This window comes from Rhamphochromis sp. 'chilingali', assembly GCF_963969265.1.
Source record: "Rhamphochromis sp. 'chilingali' genome assembly, chromosome: 22".
Taxonomy (NCBI): Eukaryota; Metazoa; Chordata; class Actinopteri; order Cichliformes; family Cichlidae; genus Rhamphochromis; species Rhamphochromis sp. 'chilingali'.
The window spans coordinates 16,979,576-16,993,185 of NC_137950.1; the positions used below are offsets into that span (position 1 = coordinate 16,979,576).

General features: G+C 41.1%; 1 protein-coding gene across 1 annotated transcript; it reads right to left on the reverse strand.

Moving 5' to 3' along the window:
* Window positions 1-338: 338 nt before the first annotated feature.
* pde6c (phosphodiesterase 6C, cGMP-specific, cone, alpha prime) lies at window positions 339-11,514 on the reverse strand. Its single transcript, XM_080873399.1, has 22 exons — window positions 10,806-11,514; window positions 10,075-10,227; window positions 9,031-9,120; window positions 8,750-8,890; window positions 8,581-8,655; window positions 8,400-8,464; window positions 7,457-7,523; window positions 7,181-7,228; window positions 6,939-7,088; window positions 6,539-6,682; window positions 6,154-6,219; window positions 5,879-6,034; window positions 5,270-5,377; window positions 5,064-5,173; window positions 4,895-4,982; window positions 4,703-4,803; window positions 4,462-4,569; window positions 4,237-4,300; window positions 3,853-3,927; window positions 3,644-3,727; window positions 2,428-2,581; window positions 339-2,338 (listed from the first exon to the last, which is right to left on the reverse strand). Exons 1-22 carry the CDS (start codon window positions 11,271-11,273, stop codon window positions 2,289-2,291), a joined length of 2,565 nt encoding a protein of 854 aa, XP_080729525.1. The 5' UTR covers window positions 11,274-11,514; the 3' UTR covers window positions 339-2,288.
* Window positions 11,515-13,610: the final 2,096 nt, after the last annotated feature.

Genomic DNA, 13,610 nt, shown 5'->3' on the forward strand with positions numbered 1-13,610 from the left:
TACTGAATCGGGCAGGGATCACAACCAATCCACTGATCCTCTTTCCCCAATGGCTCATCCAGCTTTGGAGCCTCTAAGATCCCCCGGTGATATATGGCTTTCCGACGAGCACTGTCGCAGCTAAGCCCAGAGGATCTCAGGTTCACTCTCTGCCTGTGTTTAATTTTAATCGGCATAACTCAACTTGCGAAGAAGAGAGAAAACGTCGCCTCTGCACGTGCTGTCCTATTTTCAAGCCCAAAAAAGCGATGCTCTTTACTCTTTTGCATCCATAATATCCTTTATTTGCTTACACATATTACATCTCATGACTCATACAGAGGTCATTTCATACATCAAATGATAGAGCTCTAATGTCTGAAGTTAAAGTAGTCTGGAGACAGAACTGATGGTGTAAGATTTCATATAAAATGTGTGCAGCAAGATAAGATTATGAAATCACTGAAACATATCTCTCACATTTCGTAAATGTTTGTTTTCTTGCACAGTTTTGGATCCAGGGATTACAACGGCTCCTCGCTTCACCTCAAGCAGCAGACAAGGTAGTTTCCAGGTACTCCCAAAGCCCTTCTGATAGGATCAAGTGCCTCTGATTGATGCCACATTGATTAGAGGAGACATTGCGTAACAGGGAGATGAAAGCCACAGCCGCAGTGCTAACAAGAAAGTGCACTCTGCTTGCACTGTAAACTCTTACGTTTTCAGCCCAGATCGGTTCAATTTGGTTTTACGTGGGTGGCATAGATTTACACTGAGTTGAGCAGTTATTGCCTTATTTGTCTCACGGTTACATCAATGAAGAAAGAAGGAGACGACTTTGGCCTGTACCACCGTACAATCAATGATGCTCTAGCTGCATCTTCACAAAAACAAGTCTCTGCACATATATATGATAAGCCTTTTTTTTTTTACCTCCTCAGTAAGACGGTTATTTAAAGCTGTGTGGATCGCAAACACTGGCAGGCAATCAAATCCTCTTACAGAAGAGGTAGATCTACTGCAATGCTCGCCTGCTTACAAGAAGCAAAAGTTGCCTTTACAACCTTCAATAAGTTTATACAATTTACATTTTACAATTCCTATGCCATAAACTATAAACATGTGAAATCATTCACATTTAAAAAGACTTTTAAATGGAATCGATAAGAAATTGTAAGTTCAATCTTAATACCCGTGTAGTAAAATTGTGTCTTTTCCCAGTTCAGCGCAGCTCAGAGGAATTCATCAAAGCTGACGATAAAGTTCAAAACACAGACTCGACGTCTGGATGTGATTCTAGTGATAATTTGTCCTCTTTCAAAGCTCCCCTCCATCCTCCTTCCAAGACAGTCCAAGTACAAAATACTCAAATAATCAAAAAAAAATATAAGTATATATAGATATAGTTGCATATTAAAATACAAACACCTTCACACAGCTTCTTAGTGCCTTTTGAGGTAAGAGACATCGGTCTTTATTTCAAGACAGTGCGTTTCTCACTATTACATGCATTCCTTGCTTTTCACCACTAAAGCATTAACAGATCCCTCAGATTGCAGCTTTCCTACTCTTAATGTGAAGGAATTCATTTCACACATTCCCTTTAGCCCCTTTCCTCAGGTCCGTAGCCATGACGTTACATTACCCTCACTTTATCACGTCTGCCACTGTCAAAATAGCAGCAGCTAAGTGCGTTGTGCGACCTACAGTATTAAAATATACTGCGTGTTAACTGACTGCCAACAGGAGCGCTCTCTGAATTGTCTACTGCAGCACTGTACATGCTTTGGCATGTGTACACCCCACACGCTGCACCCTATCTGAACTACACATAACTAGTTTTTCCTTCCTGAATATTTAAGTTTATCCAGCCACACTTTTAAAACATGTCAGAAATATTTTTGGTTAACGCTAAGGAATTTTTGCGACAGTATGATTTTTCTTTAAAAATGTCCACAGCATTGTTCAGCAGGAAGGAGAAACGTGTCTTTCAAAGTCGAACAGCTTCTCTTCCAGGTTTCACGGTGAAGTCTCTGACTCTTCCCTCCTTGAAGAAAAGGTTAGGTGGGTCTATTCCAAACTGCAGTGCAGACCAGACCTGGCAGGCTACACAGAACCAGACTAGACCATACAGGGCTGGACCGGACTACATGAATGAAACAGCGAATAACCAGAACTATAGCGGTGTAGGCGAGACCACACCGAGGAAAAAGCTTCGATGAGATGAGCTTTCAGACCAGGAAAGACTAGTGTTGTCTAGATTAGTCCTAAACAGACTGTATCAGTTCAGATCCAAGCACTGGTGGAACTTAACAGATGGTGCACGTCTTTGATTTCCCTCCTTCGCCGCCACCACCAGCTAAATATACAAAGAAGAAAAAAAGAAAAAAGAAAGATGAACTCTTCTGTCGAGCCAACAGATTAATGATCGCACAAAGATATTCTTACCTTTCTTGGCTTCCTCTTCTTCTAGTTTCTTCTTCTCATCCTCAATGGCCTTCATCTTCGCGTTGTATACTTCAGCCAGCTCGTTCCAGTGTGCCCTGTTATTGTTCAGGCCGTCAAACATAGGCTGGATCTCTTTGTGGAACCTTGAGAATTCCTGGGAAAAGAAAAACAAATGAAATGTAAGTATGTGTTGCTTATGTTATATAATAACTGGAAGAATGCAGTTTTTTCCCCCCTCTTGCACTAATATGTTCTGCCTCTTACAGCACCGGCCTGCAAGGACAGCAGATTCATGGATGTAGCCTATGTGTTTATTCTAGTGTAAATACCATCTGGTGACAAATTAACAGCAACACTAATTACTTATACACGCTTTCCAGTGATGTAGAACTGGTGCCCAAACTTGAACCGAGAAAGAAATGGCTGGGCTTAAAGTCAGAACCAGAAAGCATGCTGGGTATTTGAAGGACGCCTGCTATAAATTTACTGATCAGGTACAGACAGAGTCCTTTGTTTCTTTGTGCCATGATTAGGAAAAATCCCAAAGGTGATCACTCAGAACATGCCTGTGTCTCTTCTCTGTGGACAAACAGACCCAAACCACACCAGCACGGTGTCCCCAAAGGTCCTGTAGTTTCTTTAAATTTCTTCACCTGTCGTGTAGCTGGCCTTCTGGGCTCAACTGGTAATCTCAATACATCCTGTTACACAACCTAAGATGGTTGATGCCGCTGCGCTGCTTTCTGTAAAGCTAATAATGACACTGCGTGTGAAATTGCCAGTTTGCAATCGGCACCAATGTTTTTGCTCCTGCGCTGTGCAGTGACGTTTTGGTGTATCGTTTTGGTGTTCAACTTTATCACCACAGAGTCCTCTCTGTTCTAATTATTATTTATGAAATATGGGAACACTTACACCTGGTTTTTCATCGAGCTGTTCAGGAGGGCTTGAAAATAAATATTATTGCCTTGGAAAAACTATAAAGGCTCCGAGTAAAATTAATGACTGTGCTAAGTTATTTTTGTTTGGCTCTGCCTTTCTTAAAGGCCCCTCACAGTAGGATTACACAGTTGCAGTAGTATTAGCGCTTGTTTAAAAATACAGATAAACTACTGCAACATAGACCAGACTTCCTTTCTTGTCTGTTTCACTACCAGCCTCCACTAGTCATCTTTTGGCACGGCGGCACAGTGTAAAAAAAAAAAAAAGTTTTCACCTTGTACACAAATGAGCACACAAAGTCGATGAAACCACACTGCATCTTGGGGAGCTGTTCGGCACAGTTTCTGTCCATCATGGGCTGAGAGAGACAAGAGGAAGAGTTTTCAGGTGAAAGAGGGTCAAACAGTTGCTCTGTAATGCTAAAAAACAAACCAAAACGTGAACGGACAAGAAGAAAGCCACAGGAGGGGGTGCGGCTCTTACAATTGGTTGCTGGTCCAAAACATTTCTCTCCAAATCGCCCTGTTCCCAGAACTCAGCAGCCACCATCAGAGCCACCTGCAGACAAAACAGGGCGACAAACAGAACAAAGCGTGATGATGCAGGGAAATCAAAGGCACGCAGTGGCGGAAGTACAGCATGAGCGCGTCGAGTTATTTTCAGTACTCTTCAAACTACACATGGGATTTCACCGGCTCAGGTCAGGATGTCTTCTAGCAGCTATAAATATGGAACTTTTTTACTGATATCAAACAGAATAACACAAATAGCTTATTTCTTCCCGTATTAGTGAGAGTTTTTATTTTCTTGTGAACTTCACCTGATATTTTGAAATCAGGCCATGTCAGCGCTGCAAAGGTCACCCACCTTGCTCTGTACCTCCCAGGGCTTGGTGATGGCTGACAAGTCACAACCTGTCATCATCATGGCCCTGAAGGTGTGAGACAAACACACAGTCAGAGGGACAAAGAAAAAAAAACAGGACGTGCAACACGCTGATGATTTGCCGTGGCCTGCTGTCTCAGAAATCTCCTCATCTTTCTAAAATCAACTTGACAGACTTTTCTCAGCACGTTCAATCAGTTTACATACATGACGATTTCCTTCCTGATGGGGTTGTTGGAAACAAAAGCCGTGGCCTCTTTTTCGTCTGTCATTGGCTCCGTGGCATTCACGATGTTTTGGAACATGGTTCTCTTTCTGTGTGGAGAGAAACAGGTCACATCAACTGGGCTGCTTTTTTACAGCTTTTGCGATCACGTCTTCGACTAGCCGTTGTTTTACGTCTCGCATTAACTGTGGCTGCAAAACGGCCGATCTGCAGCAAACCTACTTGAAGTAAAGCGCCAGATCTGTGGCGATGATGCAGACGTCGAACAAGTGCTGCACATTCTCAAACTGACGCTTCTGGAGGTTGCAGAAGATGTTCAAGCTCTGCGGGAGATCATAAATAGTGATCAAACGCGTGTGTTTTTCCTTTTTAAATATCACAACTGAAATTACTGGACAAGAAAAAATGTCGTACCTCCTCCCCCATTAGAGTCTTGCTGTACTCCAAATGGTGTCTCTCCATGATGGAGGAGCCATGAAGTCTGGCCAGAGGAGATGCACTCCTACAGGGGGAAAAAAGAGACAGTTTAGACACTGGTCCATATATTGCCAAACACGATCATAAAAGAGTCGGTTTGACTTGCTTTGTCTGGTAGAGGTTGTTGGTTCCTCTGTGGTCGATATCATGGCAGAAAGCAGCGGCCACCATGGCAAAGGCATCGAGATCAGTGTAGTATTTCCTTAGCTTTCCTGTCTGTAGTAGAAGAAAGAGTCAAATAAGAGCTTAGAAAAGTTTAAAAGGCTTGTGCTTAATCTATGTAGCAAGAACTGGATGTTGTGCAGGCCTTACCTGCAGCAGGCAGAACATAGTGTGGCCTACGTTGAAACCGTGCCTCCAGTTGTGGTAGGTAATGGCACGATAACCCTTCCTCACGGTGTACATCCACCTGGTCAGTGTCTGAGGGGGAAAGGGAGGGTTCGGATTTAAAAACAAAGCAAAAAGGAGAGGAAATTGTATAGCTGGTGCACTTTCTTTTCATGCCTAAGGAAAGCAACTCTTGCCCTACAGCACTACAGAGAATCACTCATATTTGTAACTGCAGTACAGCATGGCACGCTTCGACAGTCTAATTAAGGATCGCATCCACTTCTTTGTTCCCAGTGAAACAGAGCCATGGCAGCTTGCCTGTTGCCAAAAAAGATTCACAGATGATGGCACGAACATTCTGTGTCCCCAAGGCTCGTCTCTTCTCTCATTATTAATAAAATAGCAGCAGTTTTAAGTTCCAAAGGATTTGGAACATGATGATCATCTTTATGTTTGCATCAGAACTTTGCTTCGGGAGCATTTAAGGACAAGAACGCCACGTCGAGAAATGATAAAAGAACTGGGAGAGCAGTTCGAGCGCGTCTTGTTTGAACAGGTTTATCAAAGCAAGCGTCTGATTATAGGACTCACTTCTGCGGGAACTTTAAACTTCTCGACGACTCCGAGTTCGAAGAACATGCGAATGCCGGCTTTGATGAGGTCGAACTCGGTCACGGGGAAGTCGCTGAAGGAGAACAGGTACAGATTCTCGCCGTTGACGTTGTCTGCCACCGGGATGTTTGCCCTCTGAACAGAAACACATGACATGCGTGGCTTATTCCCTGAAATGCTTACAGTGTCTTTCTTGTGGACCAACTTTATTTTGGTTCAAACTAAATGAAACGATTGACTGATGAGCAGCTCACCAACAGTTTGTACATCTCTTTCTGGTCGCAGTCTTCAGGATCAGCATCAAACTTCTCCTTGGTGTTCTGGTTGTAAACGAGAGAACAAGCATTTCAGCTGACATTTACATTGCATGTTATGTTATACTTTCAGAGATTTCAGACAAGTACTCCCAGAAGTACCCTTGTAAACTCTTGTCAAATCTTCTCTTGCCAAGTGGATATATCATCCATTAGACCTCCTATCAGTTCCCTAATAGCTGGTAATGTAGGACTGCTACTCAATAAGCTTTTCACAGTGCATTACCTTTTGACTACTTTAAATCCCTGCTTAAATTGCTTCTCGAACAAATGCTGAGAGGTCAGAGGTAAGTTTCGGGAAAGAAAAAGGCAAGGTGACGCTAACCAGAATGGACTGCAGCTCATCCGTGGTACATGTGGTCTGGTACATGAGCATCTCCTGGGCGATATCCTTCCTCCACTCCATACGGTTCAGCTTGTCATAGGTGTCACAGTTCAGCACTGACCAGCCGAGGAACTGTGTCAGGGCCTGGTGCAAACAACGAGATCAAGAAAGCATGAGAAAAAAGAAGCAGGATCTACTGAGCTGTAACCCTGCATAACCCTGATTTACATCAAACTCCTGTAAAAACACTTTCCCTCGTGTAATATATGCGTAGTAATACAGCCAACATGCAAATTCATGCAGTTTTCTGCTACAGAGAAGGAGTGCTAAAGATTTACATACAAACAACAACATGACATTGTGTGTGAGGGTCACAACGAGGGTGAGAGAGGACGCCAACCTCAGTGATCTGTTCGTCATGTTCATCGAACGGTTTGCCGTCTTTCCTGTTGAAGAACGTGGCGATGCCCACGATTTCTTCCTTCTTGTTGACGATGGGCAGCGACAGGACGTTTTTGATGACAAACCCCGTCTCGTCCACAGCCTCTTTCTGAAAGACACGGCGATGTGTTTTATACGTTTTATGTTTTCGTGTAATGTGCATTAACCATCCAAGCACAAAGAGAGGAAAAAGTCCCGCACCTGGAAAGTGAAGAAGTCGTCTGCAGCCACATTCATCATGTTGCAAATCTGCAAGCAGTCACAAAAAAATATTTTCACATGTATCAACAGTTTTAATCAATCTATCTTTGATTGTTGCATGTGGCCTTTAAAGTTTGCAGATTGTATTCCACATAAATGCACCGGTTATATGCACAACTGGTTTTTAATCAGACCGCATCAGTTGTTGTTGGGTACACAGGTTACTTTCATTCTTTGCTCGTTTTGGTAATTCAGCTAAAAAGAAAATGTACTTACAAAGCCATTCTCTGCCACATAGGTTGGTAGGCCGCTAACCAAAGCCCAGTGATCGGCTGGGGGACCACTGCAAAAAGAAGCACACGCAGCAAGGTGAATTTGAGTGAGACACATATTAAACAGTGGGCACTCTTTCAAAGCAGACTTACTCATATACACCTTCTTGTTAGTCTTCAAATAACATTCATCAGACCCCCCCCCCCAGAATTACTTCTTATCTAAATAGAAGATTAATGTTGTGGGCAAGCGTGACTGCTTCATCTATTTTAAAATGTACTGACTACCTGCAATTTTGACCATTTTGTACATGGACTAGCTAGGACTTTTATTTTGAAAAATATAGCCTCTCAAATTTATAATGTTCTCAATTACAAGTCAAGGACACATACTCGCAAAAAAATTATTTGCTCCCATAAACATGAGGTAATAGTTTTGAGTAAAATGCAACTGAAATATAAAAATGAAATGTTTATTTCTTAAAATAATTCATTCTTGTGGTAAACTGACTCAAGTAAGTTTTATTTGACCAGATTCCAGTCGATTTAAAGTTGTAGTTTGCACTTATGTAACACAATTACCAGGACAATTCACATGTAATCAAATTGTTTATTAAAGTAATTGTACTCAATTTAATTAGTAGTTTGACTTGTTGTTAAATTACTAATTAAATTACAAATGAATATCATGATCCTAACGCACTGCTGTGCCAAGACGAGCTCTTTAAACTCTCTATAGGCTCCTCGTTAGTGACTTTATTTTTTTTTATTATTCATTTTGGGTAATGTAGTGATGCCAGAGCTGACAGGCGGGAAGGAGAAGAAGTGATAAAGAGCAGAAAATTACTTACTTAAAGTCAGCGGTTTTGGGAAGTGCACTTTGGCTTTTATGTTGTATATTGAAATGAAATGTTTGAGTGCATTTGTATGTAGCCGGTGTTGCTCACGGTATGACTTTGATTTCTTCTTTGCCTTCCAGGAGGTAGTCAATGATCTTGTAAAAGTTGACTTCCTGTACAAAAAGCAAATGATCTTGATGATGATCTTTGCAAAAAAAAATGTAATTAGGTAAAAATGCCACATGGAAAAAGAGAGCTGATTTAATGAAGATATAAATGAAAGTCTTACCCTGCCGTCTGGTGTTTTGGGTCCTTTATAAGGTTCCACATCTCCAAGTTTCACCGGCCATTCATCATAAAATTCCTGGAGGAAAATAAAACCCAGGAAATGACTGCATCGGGTTATTTATGTGTGCAGCTACCTAACTGCATAACTGAATCAATTCTGCAAAACCAACCTTCTCTTTGGTCATGTCCAACAGACCGACTGAGTATCTTTCACACTGTAGATAGGTCCTTACGGTGTACAGTGCTTTGTGGAACTGTCTCTCAATGTCTGTCAACTCCTCAAACACTTTACTGGCTGACCAGAGCAGCACCTAAAGTCAGAAGTAAAAACGTGAATGCAGGAAAGCATGTGGGGGAAATGCTTGTTTTTGTTTTTTCTTTAAATACAGATTTTAAAGGAGACAGAATCATCAGTGATTTTAGACTGAACACACGGCACAGTTGGGTTTACCTGACTTCTCCTGGATTCCACATTCCACATGTAGGCTGTGTAGTGCTGCAGGGCGACGACTTGAGCAAAGTTCATGTACTTGTGGAAGAGCTAAGGACCAAATCAGATTAGACAGCAGGTTCAAAGCTGTGACACATGAGAACCTTTACTGCTACAGTGCAACTTCGCAACACGATTTTGCGTATAACGGTAACTGTGTAGGAATAATATGATAGAAAGCAGGTGAAATCTCATTTCACTTTGATCCTAAGTGCGTGGGGTTTTTTTTTTCTTAAATGCTGGAAATTACTTTTGTATGGTGCAAGATTTTCATCTTAGGAGTTAAAGGCTTTGCCCTGCACATCATCAACCAATTCTCTCCTTCTGAAAATCATCACTGTTACCAGACACTATCGCCAGACTCCCAAGAGTCTGTAAAAAAACCACAATTTCCTTCTGACCCAGTTTAATCTTCCAGTAATTGTACCTCATTGTGAGCGTATGGCTTCAGAGGCAGTAGTGAATGGTCTCTGATGCAGACTACAGAGATAACAGAATCATATTTAAATCTTTATGCCTTACTTAAACGTTAGTGCTCGAAAGCAATCGCACCGAGTTACTCAGGTCTGATTGGCTCCCACTGACATAATTGAAGTGTTTTGCACCCCACTGGTAAGATGTAATTACGCCAATAACCTTTATTTAGCTGCACAGTTCAAACGGCTTGAGCGCAGTAAAAGAAGTAAAAGAAGAGCAACTATGCATGTGTTTAACACAATTACTGCCAAATAAGATGCAGTTTAGACGTTAAGACAAAGAGGGCGTAATAATCGTTTGATGACACTCTAATAACATTATGTAATGCCACACGCTGAAAGCCATTAGGGATAAACCCATATATATGTATGTGTATATATATATATATATATATATATATATATATATATATATATATATATATATATATATATATATATATATATATATATATTTTTATATATTTTTATATATATATATATATATATATATATTTATATACACACACACTTAAGCTTGTATCCTTACCGCCTCATCTTCTGGAGTGAAATGCTCTGCTCCTATTTTGTTTAGCGCCATGACGACTCCAAGGCACTCTTTTTCAGCCATCAGAGGGAAGGTCATCATGCATTTGGTCTTGTATCCAGTCTGTTTGTCCACGAAGTCAGAGAACTTTTTATTCTGAGGGGAGAGAAAAAGCAAATAACTTTCAGCACGTCTTATTAAACCAAACTATTTATTTGAAACTACAAAGGCCGTGAAATTTTCATATGTTCATCAACTACCAAAACCTTTCATTTTCAAACAAACAACTACATTACATTTTTATATAATTAGTAACTGTCTTCAGTTAGAAGATGAAAACAATCAGTGCTGCAGGCACACTTTTGCAGTAGATGCAGACACATGACAAATAATTCTGATATTTACCTGGTTTAGAAAAAACATGGCACGATGTGAAAAATATATGTTTCCTCTCTGTTATTAGCTTATTTCGGTATTTACTATAGCAGGACCCTTATTAAATATAAATAATACAGGGAAGATGAATATAAATGTAGGAAATAGATACAAACTATGATATTGCCTCTTTTATATAGTAGCTGATTTCTGTATGAAAGCCTTTATTTAAAAAAAAGAAAAAAATATTTTATTTAGTCATTATTGTTATTATTTATTTATTTTTAACCTAGATTATTACTTTTTCTTTGAGTTTGTTTTGTTTATTTATTTTAGCACAAAACGTCACAACTCCTCACCTTTGACACATCAGGAACATTCTGCGTTTTTTTGGAGGTGGCGGTAAAACCGACAACACCGATATCCAGAGGAAACACGATTTCGGTCTGCGGATCGACCAGGTTAGCCTCATACTTGGAGGTCGGAGTCACGTCAAAGAGGCTGGTGGCGAGCTCAAGTGTTCCGTTTCTGCCTCGACACATGTAGTAACTGAGCCTGTCAGCCTGTATGATGAGGGCCACTCTCTGCAGCACTTTGTGGAGGGCCTGCTCCATGTTCTCCGGCTTCTGCAGCTCCTTGACGAGCTCGAAAATGATGGCGGATTCTAGCACGGCGTTAACATCCTTGAACGAAGCGGTGTCTTTGATGTCCACGTTGGCCGAAAAGGCGGCGGTGAGAGCTTCAGCGCGCAGCTTCTTATCAAAGTACTCTTTTGCAAACTGCGGGTTGTTTTCCAGATATTTTTCCACACTATCCTTGTCTGCCATTTTTTCTTTCTTTTTTATGCCACAGTCCCCCCCTTTTTTGTTTTTGTTTCTTTTAAAAAAGCATCACCTGCAGGGAAAAAAGTGCCAAGCTGGAGGGTAGGAGCTGTGCTGGGGCCTGCAGGGGTGGATGGATCAATAGTGTCCGTTTGAGCCTCTGTGCATCCTCCTCCGCGGTCCCCAAAGGGAGTAACGCATCTCGTGGCAACCGACAGACAGAACAGGGCAGAGTGCGGCTAAGAGGCTGAAAGGATCAAAGTGGCGCTAATTAACGTGACGTCATGACATTAAACCTCCTGCTTTAAGCGTCCTTAGGCCGCAAATCCCAGCCTGATCATTTTATATTGGGCAATCCTTGCTATGTGAAGCTGGAGGGAGGAGAAACAGATTGTTGTCAGGTCAGATGTCAGACTGGGCATGGTGGAGAGGTAAAGAATAACAAAAGGGAGCTGTCACTGAAGAAACAGGGTGTCAGGCATTTTGGCGAGAAACTAAAGTCCACAGACCTTAGTTACCTTTAGGACAGGAAATAGCAACACAGGTGTTACCAATAATGCTAATTTATCCCCTGCGGTTCAATAGGACAGAAGCTTCATTAACGTCTTAGTAAGATGCTGTTACCTGTATTTATCTGATTCGGTTAAAAATAGCTGCCATGAAATTGGTTGATACTTGCATCCCTGCAGCTGTAGGGGGATTAAATAGCTGGCCAGCACCCCAACTAAAAATTTGCCCCCAAAATAAGTGTTTTTTTGCCCTAATATTCATTTCTAGCTGTATATAAGAGTCACATCAGTGAGGATCCATCGTCTAGTGGTTTACACATTCAGCAAACAGGTGAAAGGTTGCTGGTTTGATTCCAGCCTGAGACACAAATCCCCTGTGGGGTTGTGTCAGGAAGGGCATCCGGCGTCCAACTCTGCCAAAACAAAACATGCAGAGCTGCATGCTGTGGTGACCCCGTGTGACAGCGAGCAGCTGAAAGTAGCTTTCTACGAGATACACAGCAGTATTCTATCACTTCCTCCACCAACCTACAGGCAAGCCATTCCCAAATTCAGTTTTATTTATACGGCACCAAATTACTACAACCGTCTCACCTCAAGGTGCTTTGAGATATAGACCCTATGATGATACAGAGACAACAAAAAACAGTCAGATCAAGTCACATCAAGAGTGCTGTGGCCCACTCAAAAACCACAAACTCTCATGGGGCCCACTCAATCTTAAATCTTCACTCTAATCAAAATACAAGACAAAGTGATGTTTTACCTTGAAAATATTATTTAATAAGCATAAACAACACAGACTGTTGGCTATAAATTACTGGCTAGTGCTACCCAGTAGTAATGTTGATATCAATGCAACACCAAGCAAATGCAGAGCCAGTATTGCTGATATCAATACTGATAGTAAAACCTTTAACTTCAAAAGGCAGCTTGTGTAACTGTGTTATGATCTATTACATGAATCATCAGCAGTTCGCACATTTTGAACACATTTTAAATGACCATCAAATCAATGTGACTTTTACTTTCCACAACAATTAGTTAACACAACAAAACAGCTTTTTCGGTGCTTATTATATTTTGAAACTGTGTTTTTTGGGTTGGGAGTTTTTTGGTTTTGTCTCTTAAGCACTTTGGGTCATTTTTCATAGTGAGTGTTTGAGGTATATTATTGTAATTTCCAAATAAAATAATTAATTCAACACAACTCAGTGGCCTACATCCTGAAATAATAGGATAGAGACTGGTATCCTATTATATTGATTGATACTATTGTGCTAGTATCACTACTACCAATACCTGCATCGGTATTGATACTATCAATATTTAAATAGATCTGCCCAGCTATACTACCCAATGCATGAACCACTCACCACTGGGACACAAACTCCAATAAATCTAGGTCAGAGTAATGAGTAATATCAAAAACTAAACATCTCCAATTACCAGTTTTAATTCACTTTTTATATAAATAAATACATTTATGTAAATATGTAACGGTGCATACTGAGTAAGCAGTTTTGAACTAAATTTATGTTTTTCTGCAGTCCACCAGGAGCCCGGCCCACACTTTGGGAATCCCTGCTACAGGCTAATGTGCAGTCACTGTTAACTGTAGTTATGAATTAAATTGAGGGCTTTCCTAGCGAGCCAACCTTGCTTTAGGTTTGTCACTGTTGTGTTATTGTGGTTGCTGCTACAGTGGAGGAAGTAGTTTACTTAAATAGCATCAGTCTCTGGCAGCGATTGTGTCCCTGGCCATAATCGTCTATTTAAAGCTCACAGTGTGTGGGCAGCCTACCTGCGCTCTAATGAAACCTTCGTGGAGGCA

What these genes read in the sequence shown, in the direction of transcription:
- pde6c (XM_080873399.1), bottom strand. Translation starts at nt 11,273, where the DNA reads ATGGCAGACAAGGATAGTGTGGAAAAATATCTGGAAAACAACCCGCAG. An exon ending in ATGTGGCAGAGAATGGCTTT is followed by an intron (nt 7,229 to 7,456) that starts GTAAGTACATTT and finishes GACTGCTTGCAG; the next exon opens with ATTTGCAACATGATGAATGT. An exon ending in TGTGCTCATTTGTGTACAAG is followed by an intron (nt 2,582 to 3,643) that starts GTGAAAACTTTT and finishes TTCTTTTCCCAG; the next exon opens with GAATTCTCAAGGTTCCACAA.